A 13841-nucleotide genomic window follows, 5' to 3' on the forward strand; every position below is an offset into this window, starting at 1 on the left:
AGAATCATGGATCACCTTTCCATACATACAATTAGCCATCGTCATCTCACATGTCCGGGAGGAGGGGTGTGAAAGAAACTCTTTGTAATATCTAAACCCACAAAAAAACTCCGTCAAATCCTGAAGAGACAATGTGTATTGAAGATCTGCCCAAATTTCTGTGGTGAATCTTCTGCAAAGAATTGCCCATGGATCTAATCTGTAAGAGCTTACTTTATCCCTTTTTGTCTTATACTCTTTGTACCTTGTGCGTATGTATTATTTTGTCTTTTTGTTACTTTCATAAGCACTGTACTTTTTTTCATACTGTAGTGCAAGGGGGTTGGTGCAGTGACAGACAGACTGTGACCACAGGAAAGTTCAAAACAAAGTGTCTTTACTATCCAATGTACTCGCAAATGGAAAACAAGCAGTAACCTCTGGATCGCAGCCATGAATCAAGACAGACCGTATCTGAGACCGGTTGCGTGGGCAACTGCACCACTGTGTCATGCTTAGGGGTGCCAGGCCTGTTGGCTTCGCTTTGCTCCATGTTACTTCTCACAGGCTGAGACTTGCAGAGCTACCTGCCCTGAAGTTTGCAAACCCAAGACTGACACACCCAACCCTTTGCTGCCGGGTTTGGAATCTGTGGCCATGGGCCACTTGTAAGACCCAACCTGGAAGGAGAGGACCTGCCCAACTGCCATCCTGTAGTTTGGCGGGTTTTCTTAAATCTCCCTTGCGCAAATAGGTTGTCCAAGACTAAACTTACTTTTATTTTGCACTGCAATCACAGCTATATCTGTGACTGCAATTCACTCCAGCTGCCTCAATATGCTTCTATGCGCATCCTAGGGGCACATTGCAACCCTGTCACTGCCTCACAACATATTAAACATAAAATTTAATAAGCTTGTTCTTTGCTGCTCTAAATGTACCCACAAACTTGAAGAGGGAGAGTGTTGTGTTACCATGTGTATATCAGAGTGCCAAAAAGTGCCTTTCAGGCACTTGCAAGACTTGGCTGTATGTGTTTACTAGTGTATAACTCAGCGCAGGGGTCTCGCTGGCCTATCAATACAATGAGTGGTAGCAGTAAAAAGTGTGGTGTGGAGGGGGGAATTGGCTGCTGGTTGCGCTTAGCTCATTGTCAGTCTTTGCAATAGGTAAGTGGAGGAGTGAGTTAAGAAGCAGAGTCCCCTTAAAGTCACATCCAAGTCATGTGTGCAGTGAAGGGCAGTGTTTGTGACAAAGTGGTTAAAAAAGTGGAAGGTCCATTCTTCTGGGGGCTCCCCCTTTTATAAGCCAACACTATATTTTATATAAGGAACAAAAAAACATCCAGGAAACAAAGCCATCACAAAGATGCCTGGTAAGATGCTGAAAAAGGTGCTTCAGGGAAAAGAATTACAAAACTGGCAAATCGCTTGTTCTGGAAGGTTTTAAGCCACTGTCCAGGAGTTTCTGAATGGTTGTCAACTCTTCTAATAGAGGCCTGTGATACTTAGGCATCCCACTGGATATTTTACCTTGTTGATCACGATCTTCAAGTATTTCCATGACATAGTGTGTCTTAATTTTTCAGATGATTTTATTATAATCTTTGTTCAAATCTATTAATGAATGTTTGTAATGTCTTATTTTGTCTTTCAGAAACTGAACCCAGACCACTTAAGGATCTGTATCCTAAAATTCATAAATTAAGAGATTACATAATGTTACTGCTAATGCTTAAAGAGGAAATTTGCTGGAGAAAAGCCTAAATATCGTAAATATAAATAACATACAGTAAATTAATGAGTCTGTCATAAAAAAAGAGACAATTATATAAGACATACTTTTGGATCATTGCTTTATGCCTGTCAGCTATTACACAATAAAAACAGTTACAGCATTCTTTATATTTGTGAGGTTTTTTTTATTTTTTTACAAAATAAATGGAAAATTACAGACACTTTTTCTTTTTGGTAGAGCACTAAAAAACGCAATAATAGTAAAAAAAAATATTTTGTGCAGCACAATCTCAATTATATAGATTTTGGTGCCCTGTGGAATGTTTCAGTTCCTTAGGTAAGTTTAATTGATGGTGAATCAATGAAACATCATGTATATGAACATAACTTCTTGTAGTTAAACCAGGGTATATACTGTACCTATAATACAATGTATACATACAATACACTGCTTTTATTTTCCAACAAAGTTTACCTGAAATGGCATACCATAATTTTCTTTTCTTCTATAGTATGCTGAGTATCCACAAGGTTAAGCAGAATTAAGAAAAGGTACTTTTTTCACCCATAAGGTTCATTTGACAACAAAAAATTTTTAAGACAGATATAAGAGAGTATGATGATGGGTTTGGAGTACATACAGTAGAGCTTGTTTGTATTCTAGTCCATGGAGATGCATAGACCTGCATGAAGAGTTGTATACCTAAAACAATAGGAAATAACAGGAATATGTCAGTCATTTTATGCTGTCCAAACCATGGATAGCATGAAATGGAGACAAGTTTCCTTAATTCAAAAAGCTATGTTTTCCTCTCTTTTTAGAGAGACCTTTGCTTTAAATTTGACAGAGCAAGGGGTGATCACTAAGTAGCTTTTGGGTTTTCCCTGCCTGACTAGGCTTGATTAACAGGTCTCTTCATATTTACATATAGGGATAGATTTCTTACTAAAGTGGAGTTGGACAGAAGTACCACCTAGAGCAGGGGTCCCCAACGTGTAGCTCGGGAGCTACATGTGGCTCGTGGTCCCATGAATTGTGATTCGCGGCTGTCTGCAAGGTTAGTGCATTAGATCCGGATTTAGTAAACTGGTATGAAGAGCACATCTCAAAATGGTGAACTTTGTGAGTAGCCCTGCAGAAAAGAGCAGATTTGGGTCCACTTCTACTGGTCTTGGGGGTTTAGAGATAATTTAAGTATGGTACCCTAGAGAAAGGATGATAGAACCGGTCAGAGGAGGTGCTTGAAGCTGGATGTGACTGTGTTGGGAGTGCGTGATGTGAGAACACTGAATGTGGTGGGGTGTGGTTGAAACCCCTGGATTTTGGTATACTGCTTAGGGGTGATTTGTGTGGAAAAGCTTTGATTATCATTATACCTGTAATGGGGGCTTTGATTGCCACTACCGTGACGGAGCAGTAACTTGTTCACACTCCAGGCCACAAGGGGAACTTTTGATCATTTTTCTAGATGACTCCCCTGCATATGCATATATATTGTGGTTTTGGAGGGAAAGTTAGACAGATAGTGCCAGGAAGCAGACTGGAGCAGTCTAAGGCAGGAAGAACGTATAAGGGGCTGTGTAGTCTGAAGTACTACAGCTCCTGGAAAGAGACATACAGAAGGAAAGGACATTGTTCATTGAGTATGAAGGAGAGCGAAGCACAGGAGAGTAACATCAGGAGAGACCAGCTACGAGCAGGCTGCCTCCTGCTGAAGCGCAGATTACCGGTAGCCAGACCACTGAGGTCGTAGAGGACTCTACGACTTACAGCAGAGACCGGCAGGACTGCTGAACTGCAAGTTACCTGTCCACCACACACACCTGAGACACAGTAACATATAGAGCCCGGGACATGCTATAGTCCCTGTAAAAAGGCTCGAGTTACCTGTCATGCAGGTATTGTCCTATCCTATATGAGGGACAGAGAGAAGAACTGTGAGGACCTTATCTGAAGCCATAGGCAGTAAGGGACTACAACACCACCGCACTAGAGGAAGGCTTTTAACTCCACCTGGTAAAGGGGACTATGGATTCGCTTCCAAGCCGGCTGGACCCTGCCTGCCCTGTGATCTGCCCTGTGTGAGAAAGATGTGGTGTGCTCGGTGTCTGAGATCTGTCAAAAACAGCAAGCATATCCACTTCCGTAACAACTGACTTGCTCTCACTAACCTTGACTGTAGTGGGTAAACAAGGTCCTGCAGCTGGAGATCTGTGTGAGAATACTTGCCATGGTGACAGAGGAGGAAGAAGCAGCAAATTCAGTTAATGTAGTGGCCGGTGGTTGGCCCGCTCTCATGCATTTTTTAGTAAAGTTAGAATTTAAGACTTACGCATGTTGATCACGCATGTGCTGGTTCGTGCATGTAGTAGTCAAATTATTGGAATTTTTGCATCTGCAGCTTCATTTGTTTACAAAGTTGACAAAAATGTGAGTTAGGTTATTCTTTGTGGTCTCAAAAAAAGGCCCAGGCTAGGCAACCCTTGCTTCCCCTGCAAACTGGTGACCCACATCCAGAGTTGTGGCTGATGATGCAGTGCTTGTCATGGTTGCATCACTCCGTGTCTATGTGGAAAGCCACAACATAACCTCCTCATCTTCCTTCCCCTCCAACTACTCTGCTGAGCTATGCAGCTGTGTACCTCTGGGTTAACACCAAGTGGGATCTACAATCTCATTGTTATCCTTTCTGTTCTCCCACTCCTCGCCCTGAAAGTCAACCTCCTCTTCTTCCTGCCCTAACAGTACAGTACATTACTTGTCCTCGTGTGCCTCAGATATCTGAGTCTCATCAGGATCACCTCCACCTCTGGGGGTTAGTGTCTGGTGTAAAGGATCTGGTTTGTGCTCGGAACCTACTTCGTCAAGCCCCGTATCCAGGTGAAAACAAATTTGGCCATCGGTGCAGATGCTTTCCTGCTCTTGAGTGTGAATTTTTGCAGCAGACCTTTGATTCCCATGGAATAGAATGTGTGAACAGCTCTGCAGACTCACCCATATGTGATTCCCCAAAGTCAGTTGGATGGTTGAAGAGTTGTAATGAGGGGGAAACAAGGGTAATTGGGGTGCCACCTCAGAGGACTGTACAGTGTGTGATGTTAAGATGAAGGAAAAGGAGGAGAGGCCACTTGATGCAGCACTTGCTATCTATTGGAGCACATTCTCTTTCTAGCCATCATCTACAAGGTGTGCCGCTGTGCAGCTGCCAAAGAAAGGGAGTTGAGTAGCCCGTCCAGTAAGAGAGAAGTTATCAGTTGTCTTTGCATACGACGAGCCGAGTGTTTGGATATGACGAGGTTTGTTCAGTACATCTTTCAGTAACATTACCACCTACCCCACCTTTGCCACAGACACCTTGAATACCAAGCCTATTCCCCCTTTCACCATAAACTCGCTTTTTCCCCACTTATGTTGGATGTACCCTTCCCCTCTTTTATCCAGCTGTTTCACAACCCTAGGCCCCGACCTGTCAGTCCCCTGTCACTAAATGAACAATCAGTATTTATCTGCTGAGATAGTGTGGCTGGACCAAATAATCAGCACAAAAGATTTATATGCTGAAATGTGGACTGGTGTCTGGGCCACACAATTAGCACACAAGGATTTAAATGCTAAATTGTGGACTGGTTTATGGAACACACAATTAGCACATAGGATGTAGATGCTGAAATGTGGACTGCTGGCTGGACAACACAATTAGTATAAAGGATTTAGATGCTGAAATGTGGACTGGTGTCTGCACCACACAATTAGCACAAATGATTTAGATGCTGAAATGTGGACTGATGTCTGCAACACACAATAAACTCAAAGGATTTACATGCTGAAAAGTGGACTGTCATGTCTCACGACTTAGGAAATCATTCAATGTTTGCATTGCTTGTGTTCGATCCTTCTTTCTAGGCAGTAGTTTGCCTTTCCCTGTATTTTGTCCCAACTCTCTCACTGTAGTCCTGTGATGTATGTTTGTTCTCGCCCTTATTCTCCATTTTGTCATCATTCCTCCATCTGTATGCATCCTACTACATGTCCTCTGTTGAATATTCCTTTTTACCTGCTACTTTCATCATAATACAAGAATTTCAGTTAAAGCAACCCTCTTTTCCTGGAGTCTTCTTACATGAGATCGTGGCTGAGTTAAGCTGTCTGATTAATCGGTATGAACGTGAGTACAGGTGAATACGGAAGCGCCTAAAAAGAAAGGTCTATCCACACACCACTACGTTCTACATATCCATGAGTCAGAATAGTAAAAAGGAATAGCCTGCCTTCAGAGACAGTAACTCACGGTCTGTGCTGAACCTCAGTGGAAAAGGACATTTCCCAGATAGATAGTAACCCAGTTCCCAGCCAGACCCCAGCGTGCATAGAAGCACACACTGCAGATAAACAGGAAGAAGTATAACCCTCATCCTCCACTCTTTCTGCCTGCAATCAAATCATGTCTGAAGCAAGGAATACAATGTCCCTACCAGACTTACAAACACAGGAAAGAGACCCAGATCCCCATCCACCAGCTAGTGAAAGGGGAAAACGTACAGTCAAACCTACATGGAAAGTCATGGAGAATTTAGAGACTGCAAAATGTGTCATATCTAGTGATGTGTCTTCACTGTGGGAGAAAGTGCTGAATCACATAGACACTGTATCAAGGCCTGCTTCTCATGAGTTACCACTTGAGGGAGCCCTAGAACAATTATGCACAGCATACCAAATGTATATGGAGAAGACTGGCCAATACATTATTCTCCTGAAAAAACTGAATCTGCCAGAGACTTTAAACGAATTGCAAAGTTTCCAGCAGCTTAATTCTGAAAGAGACTGCACCGTACGTGACATTAAAACCAAGTTAGAGGCTAAAATTGCACGGACACCAGATGCATCAACTCGCTCATCTAAATTGTCCAAGCACTCAAAACGCTCATCTAGGTCAAGTTCATCAAAATGTTCCACTCTCAGCGAGCAGCTTATAAGAGCACGTGCTAAGGCAGAAACGTCTAAGATACAAGCTGCCTTTGCGCAAAGGAGAGCAGAAATGGATGCAGCCACAGCACAAAAGAGAGCAGAAATGGATGCGGATGCAGCACGCAAGGAAGCTATGGAAAAGGAATGTGAGCACGCGACAGCCATGGCAGAGTTAAGGATCCTGGAGCGAGCTATCAGTGGGAGTCAAAGAGACAGCATCAGTTTGTGTGAAGTGGAGGCAGAAGACCCTATTGAACGAACAAGAGACTACGTGATAAGCCAAAATGGCGAACCGCAGATCATTACTAACATTCCTGATGGCGTTCATGCTTCTCCAGGGCACCAGGATGCCGATCCACTTACAGAACCCTGCATTCAAAGTCAGTACAGTGCTCCCAAACTTGAAATTCCTTCGTATTCCAGTATGCGCCAAGACCCCGCATCTCACCAAACTCCACAGGCTAATATCTACACGCAACCCAATATGCCGGCAGGTCATTATACTCTCGACAACCACGCAGTGCCAGCTCCGCATGTAGCAGAGACTATACCCACCAAACCGGTTGCTGGACTAAATGCATATGCCACTCCATACTTACCAACGTTTCAAGGCCAGGACGTCTCCACCCCTATGTACAACACTGCTCAGCCTACATTCGCCGCGAACTTACTAAAACCGGTCTCACAAGGTTTGACGACCAACCTGAAAATTACAGAGGTTGGAAAAATGCCTTTAGAACCGTAACTAGTGACCTTGGCATCACTGCTACCGAAGAGCTGGACCTGCTAATCAGATGGCTAGGACCACAATCCACAGAGCGTGTTAAGAGACTCAGGTCTGTACATATCAGTAATCCCACGGCTGGTCTCATGGCTGCATGGGAAAGACTAGAGAAAAACTTTGGCAGTCCAGAAGCCATAGAGGATGCACTGTTCAAGCGATTACAGAGTTTTCCAAAGATATCAAGCAAAGACAGTTCAAAGTTCCTAGAGCTCAGTGACTTGCTGTTAGAGCTCCAGCTGGCCAAGGCAGACACCCACCTACCTGGCCTCAGCTACCTGGACACTGCCCGTGGAGTAAATCCCATTATCTCCAAGCTACCGTACAACGTACAAGAAAAGTGGACTACACTAGGGTCAAAATACAAGAAAGACCATCAAGTGTCATTTCCTCCATTCTCCTACTTCTGTGAGTTTATAAAAGACGTGGCAGAGCGTAAGAACGACCCAAGCTTTTCCTACGAAGAATCCAGTGGCCCAGCTTCACCTCCTTCTAAATACGTCAGCACACGCTCGAATGACAGAAACCGCAGGGGTCCAGTGTCAGTGAAGAAGACAGATATTCTTCCCTTACCAACATCAGCCCCAGGCAAGAGTAACAAGGGTGAAAAGATAGAGAACCCAAATCGTGAATGTCCCATCCACAAGAAGCCACATCCCTTAAAAAAGTGCATCGGCTTCAGGAAGAAACAGCTCCAAGAACGTAAGGGGCTTCTAAAGAAGTTCGGGGTATGCTACAGATGTTGTGCTTCTAGTGAACACCTTGCTAAGGACTGTAAAACTGCAATTAAGTGCATGGAGTGTGACAGTGAGGACCACGTACAAGCACTCCACCCATTCCGTCCTGACTCTACACTTACTCCTTCCCCCACCACGAGCCATGGCGGGGAGGATGCAGCTCAAACTGCAAGCCATACCACAATATCTTCTTCATGCACAGAAGTCTGCGGAGAAGACCTCTGGGACAAGTCCTGTGCGAAGATTTGCCTGGTGAACGTGTATCCCAACGGTCACCCAGACAAGGTAGCTAGAAGGAATATAGAGCGCACATAGGGTCTTATCCGAGATAAAGGGAATATTCGTGAGAGATAGTATAAATTCACTCACCTATTATGGTTGTGTAAGACACAACCACTGCACTTAGCATTGGCGGCTGCTGCAAGCCCCAATGTGATGATCCTTGGCTAGATGAAGAGAATGGGGCATCAGACTGCGCTGCTCGCCTGTCAGGATAATGTACCAGAGAAGTCCAAATAGAAAATAGACTTTATTTCTACGCGTTTCGTGGTGATCACACCACTTCCTCAGGACAGTCTATAAACATACACATACAGGGTCTTGTATTTAGAGCAAAAAAAGGCACATGGAGACACCTCCTTTCAAAGAAAAAAAAAAAAAAAAAACACAAACAAGAAACACCACACCCAGTGGGTGGGGAAATCTGACCTAAACACATATTCAAACATATATGTACATCATAAAACACACGAAACAATCATAAAATATAATTGAGTAAAGCACTTAAAACCATTGCTCATACATGTAAAAATCTAAATTAAAAAAAAACACATTAAAAAGAGTAGTCAAGCAAATGAATAACTTTTACAAGCTAGGCAAGTGCTAGAACCTACAGTGTTAAAACATTTATTCTTTGTCAGGACCCTGCCACTGATGTTTTGAACCATTGAGCCATGGGTGGGGTGGATTGGATTGGATTGTTTTGTTTGGTGGTAGGTTCACAAGAGTCTGTGAAATCAAAGAGATAACAGTGGAAAGAAAAAAAAAAAGAAAGAATCCCTGAGAATTATTTTTTATTTTTATTTTTTCCTTCAATTGAACAAATCAGTTGTTTCGTTGAGTCCATGGGGATTTATGGTATTCAGCTTGTGAATCCAGAAGATCTCTTTTCTGTTGAGAGTCTGGACTCGATTGGGATTATCAAGGGGGACATGGTCAATAGGGATCACCCGGAAGGATATCCTTTTGTTGTGATACATTGCATAATGCCTGGAAAGGCCATGCTGTAAAAATCCTTCTTTTATATTATACCTGTGCGAGTGATGCACACACATGTAGACCAACTACACAGTTACTTGAGGGACTCCAGTCATCTAATCCGACTTACGAAGGACATCCCATGGAAGAACACTTTTGTTTTTATTTCCATGGATGTATCCGCACTCTATTCCAGCATCCCACATGATTTGGGACTGGTGTGTTTTAAAACCTTCATAGACATTGATCCACGTTTGACATCTAGACAAAAAGATTTTTTATATGAAAGCATGCAGTTCATACTCCATAATAATTTTTTTACCTTTCAAGATACTCTATACCATCAGATACTTGGGACCGCAATGGGCTCGAAGGTGGCGCCAACTTATGCAAATTTGTTTATGGCCATCTTCGAGTCCATTTTCATATACAGCAGTATACATGCACCCAACATCATCATTTACAAACGTTACATAGATGATTTATTCTTTATTTATGATAATTCAAAGGATGATGTGGGGTCATTCCTCAGGAGCATTGAAGACAACACCTGGGGTTTGGGTTTCACCCCTGTAGTAAACCCTGACACAGTTGACTTCCTTGACCTCACTTTTTTTCATGACCATATAAAAATTCATACAAGAACCTACTTCAAATCTGTGGATTCGAACAGTTATGTCCATTATCAAAGTGGACACTACACCAAATGGTTGAGGAATATTCCACTCAACCAATATAAAAGAATCAAGAGGAACTGCAGTATGGATATAGATTTCATTAACCAATCAAAAGTTTTATCACATAGATTTCTTGAGAGAAGTTACCCCAAAAAATTGATCCATAGAGCCTTCTCTGAAAGCAAAAAAATAGAACAGATTGATTTAATCTCTAATAATATAAAAACAAAAAAATCTGCATCTGATACTAAGTTCAGCTTCAATTTTATTACCACTTTTTCAGCCCAGAACAAGAGAATTCGCCTGGTTTTGAAAAAACATTGGGGCATACTTCTCAATGATCCCATATTGGGGAAGCTTCTTCCTAGCAATCCCCTGATAACGTTTCGAAGGGCCCTAACATTGAAAAACATGTTGGCCCCCAGCCGGCTAAAGAAAAAAGAGGATCTCAATCCCTCTACAAAAAAGCCCAGACAAGGCTCCTATAGATGTGGCATCCCGAGATGCCTATGTTGCTCAAGCATCATTCATGATGCAAAAACTTTTTCATCAGACAGTGGAAATTCAGATGAGTTTCAAATCAAATACCATTTGACTTGCCAATCCAGTTTTGTCATCTATGTCATTATATGCGAATGTAAGAAATTATATGTGGGCAGGACAACGCAACAGCTGCATAAAAGAATAAACTCGCACAGGTATAATATAAAAGAAGGATTTTTACAGCATGGCCTTTCCAGGCATTATGCAATGTATCACAACAAAAGGATATCCTTCCGGGTGATCCCTATTGACCATGTCCCCCTTGATAATCCCAATCGAGTCCAGACTCTCAACAGAAAAGAGATCTTCTGGATTCACAAGCTGAATACCATAAATCCCCATGGACTCAACGAAACAACTGATTTGTTCAATTGAAGGAAAAAATAAAAATAAAAAATAATTCTCAGGGATTCTTTCTTTTTTTTTTCTTTCCACTGTTATCTCTTTGATTTCACAGACTCTTGTGAACCTACCACCAAACAAAACAATCCAATCCAATCCACCCCACCCATGGCTCAATGGTTCAAAACATCAGTGGCAGGGTCCTGACAAAGAATAAATGTTTTAACACTGTAGGTTCTAGCACTTGCCTAGCTTGTAAAAGTTATTCATTTGCTTGACTACTCTTTTTAATGTGTTTTTTTTTTTATTTAGATTTTTACATGTATGAGCAGTGCTTTACTCAATTATATTTTATGATTGTTTCGTGTGTTTTATGATGTATATATATGTTTGAATATGTGTTTAGGTCAGATTTCCCCACCCACTGGGTGTGGTGTTTCTTGTTTGTGTTTTTTTTTTTTTTTTTCTTTGAAAGGAGGTGTCTCCATGTGCCTTTTTTTGCTATAAATACAAGACCCTGTATGTGTATGTTTATAGACTGTCCTGAGGAAGTGGTGTGATCACCACGAAACGCGTAGAAATAAAGTCTATTTTCTATTTGGACTTCTCTGGTACATTATCCTGACAGGCGAGCAGCGCAGTCTGATGCCCCATTCTCTTCATCTAGCCAAGGAACGGTCACCCAGAGAAAGCCGTGAAGGTGTATGTCCTTCTGGATGATCAGAGCAACCGATCACTTGCAAGGTCAGAACTCTTTGATATGTTTAACTTAAAGGGAAATGCTTACCCTTACACCTTAGGTACCTGCAGTGGTGTTACAGAGGTTTCTGGGAGAAGGGCCAGTGGTCTTACAGCGACATCTCTCGAGAACACCGTCGAGATACCGTTACCTACACTGGTCGAGTGCAACCAGATTCCATCCAATCGAGAAGAGATCCCAACGCCAGAGGCTGCTCTTCATCATCAACATCTCAAGAGGATAGCAAACAAGATACCAGCCCTCAACAACAATGCAGATATCCTGATTCTGCTGGGCAGAGACATTCTCCGGCTGCACAAGGTACGTCAGCAAATTAACGGACCACACGATGCACCATTTGCCCAACGCTTAGATCTAGGCTGGGTAATCGTAGGCAATGTTTGCATACACAAGATGAAGAGACCTAACAACATCTCCTCTTACAAAACACACATCTTGTCAAATGGTCGCAGCACCCATTTCCAACCATGCCCACATCACTACTGGGTGAAAGAGAAAGTGAGCAACACCAAGTGGCAACAGGAATCCTTCAACAACATGAACACGCACCAGCCCTGGGATGAAAACCTCGGGTCATCAGTGTTCGACTCTACAAGTAGTGACAACAAGTTGGCACCCACAAGGGAAGATAAAGAATTCATAAAGGTTATGGATAAAGAATTTGCTCAAGATGACTCCAACAGTTAGGTAGCTCCTTTACCCTTTCGTTTCCCAAGAGTGAGGTTGCCGAACAACTTGCAGCAAGCAACTGCAAGGTTCTCATCCTTAAAGCGTACCCTAAAGAGGAAACCAGAGATGGAGAAGCATTTCATTGACTTTATGCAGAACATCTTTGACAGAGATCATGCTGAACCTGCGCCACCACTGAGGGAGGGAGAAGAATGTTGGTATCTTCCATCCTTTGGTGTCTATCACCCTCGCAAGCCTAATCCGATCAGAGTCGTGTTTGACTTCAGTGCTCAGTTTGAAGGCCTCTCTCTCAATAACCTGCTCCTAACTGGGCCCAACCTGAACAACAGCTTCCTTGGAGTATTGATCCGCTTCAGACAAGAACTTGTCGCCATAATGGCCGACATTCAGCAGATGTTTCATTGCTTCATCGTGAAAGAAGACAACAGAAACTATCTTAGGTTCCTATGGCACAAAGACAACAATGTCAACAATCCAGTCATAGACTACCGGATGAAGGTCCATGTCTTCGGCAATAGTCCCTCACCTGCTGTGGCGATCTATGGTCTGAGACGGACAGCCCAGGAAGGTGAGAGAGAGTACGGATCCGATGCTCGGCAATTTGTAGAGAAGAACTTCTACGTGGACGATGGGCTCAAGTCCTTACCCACAAGTGAAGATGCAATTGACCTACTCTCCAGGACACAGGAAATGCTATCCACATCAAACCTCAGACTCCACAAGATTATCTCTAACAGTCAAGAGGTAATGAACGCGTTTCCATCTGAGGACCATGCCACAAACCTAAAAGACCTCGACTTGGGTTCTGATGTTCCTCCAACACAGCGCAGCCTTGGTCTACTGTGGGATATCAAACGGGACACCTTCACCTTTCAAGTGTCACCCTATGACAAACCCTTTACCAAACGAGGAGTCCTATCTGTCATAAATAGCATCTATGATCCTCTCGGGTTTGTAGCACCCGTCACTATTCAAGGCAAGATACTGTTAAGACAGCTTACGGCCGAGAACACGGATTGGGACACCCCGCTTCCAACTCAGAAACAGCAAAGGTGGGAAGCATGGAAGAAGTCTCTGGAGTTCTTACAGCAACTCCAAGTTCCGCGTTGTTATTCTCCAAGATCACCTTTGACTGCAATCAGAAGAGAAGTCCATATTTTCTCTGATGCATCTACTGAAGCCATAGCCGCAGTAGCTTATCTGATGACCTTAGGAGCCAATAAGGTGCGTTGTGGTTTCATCCTGGGTAAGACCAAATTAACTCCAAAGCCTGCACACTCTGTACCCAGACTCGAGCTTTGCGCTGCGGTATTGGCAGTAGAAATTGCTGAAGTTGTACGAGACGAAATGGACATTACAATTGATTCCTTTAC

At 43.0% G+C, this 13841-nt stretch overlaps 1 protein-coding gene across 4 annotated transcripts in view; it reads left to right on the forward strand.

The window, feature by feature from the left end:
- Positions 1-1883, forward strand: part of LOC138647924 (complement factor H-like) — a 258431-nt gene extending 256548 nt beyond the window's left edge. For all 4 annotated transcript variants that reach the window (XM_069737291.1, XM_069737288.1, XM_069737289.1 and 1 more), the window contains one exon: positions 1636-1883. In XM_069737291.1, the coding sequence (XP_069593392.1) occupies positions 1636-1642 (7 nt within the window). In that variant the 3' untranslated portion in view covers positions 1643-1883. The remainder of the gene's footprint in view (positions 1-1635) is intronic.
- The last annotated feature ends 11958 nt before the right edge of the window (positions 1884-13841 follow it).

The sequence above is a fragment of the Ranitomeya imitator genome, chromosome 8 (assembly GCF_032444005.1).
Source record: "Ranitomeya imitator isolate aRanImi1 chromosome 8, aRanImi1.pri, whole genome shotgun sequence".
NCBI classification, from domain to species: Eukaryota; Metazoa; Chordata; class Amphibia; order Anura; family Dendrobatidae; genus Ranitomeya; species Ranitomeya imitator.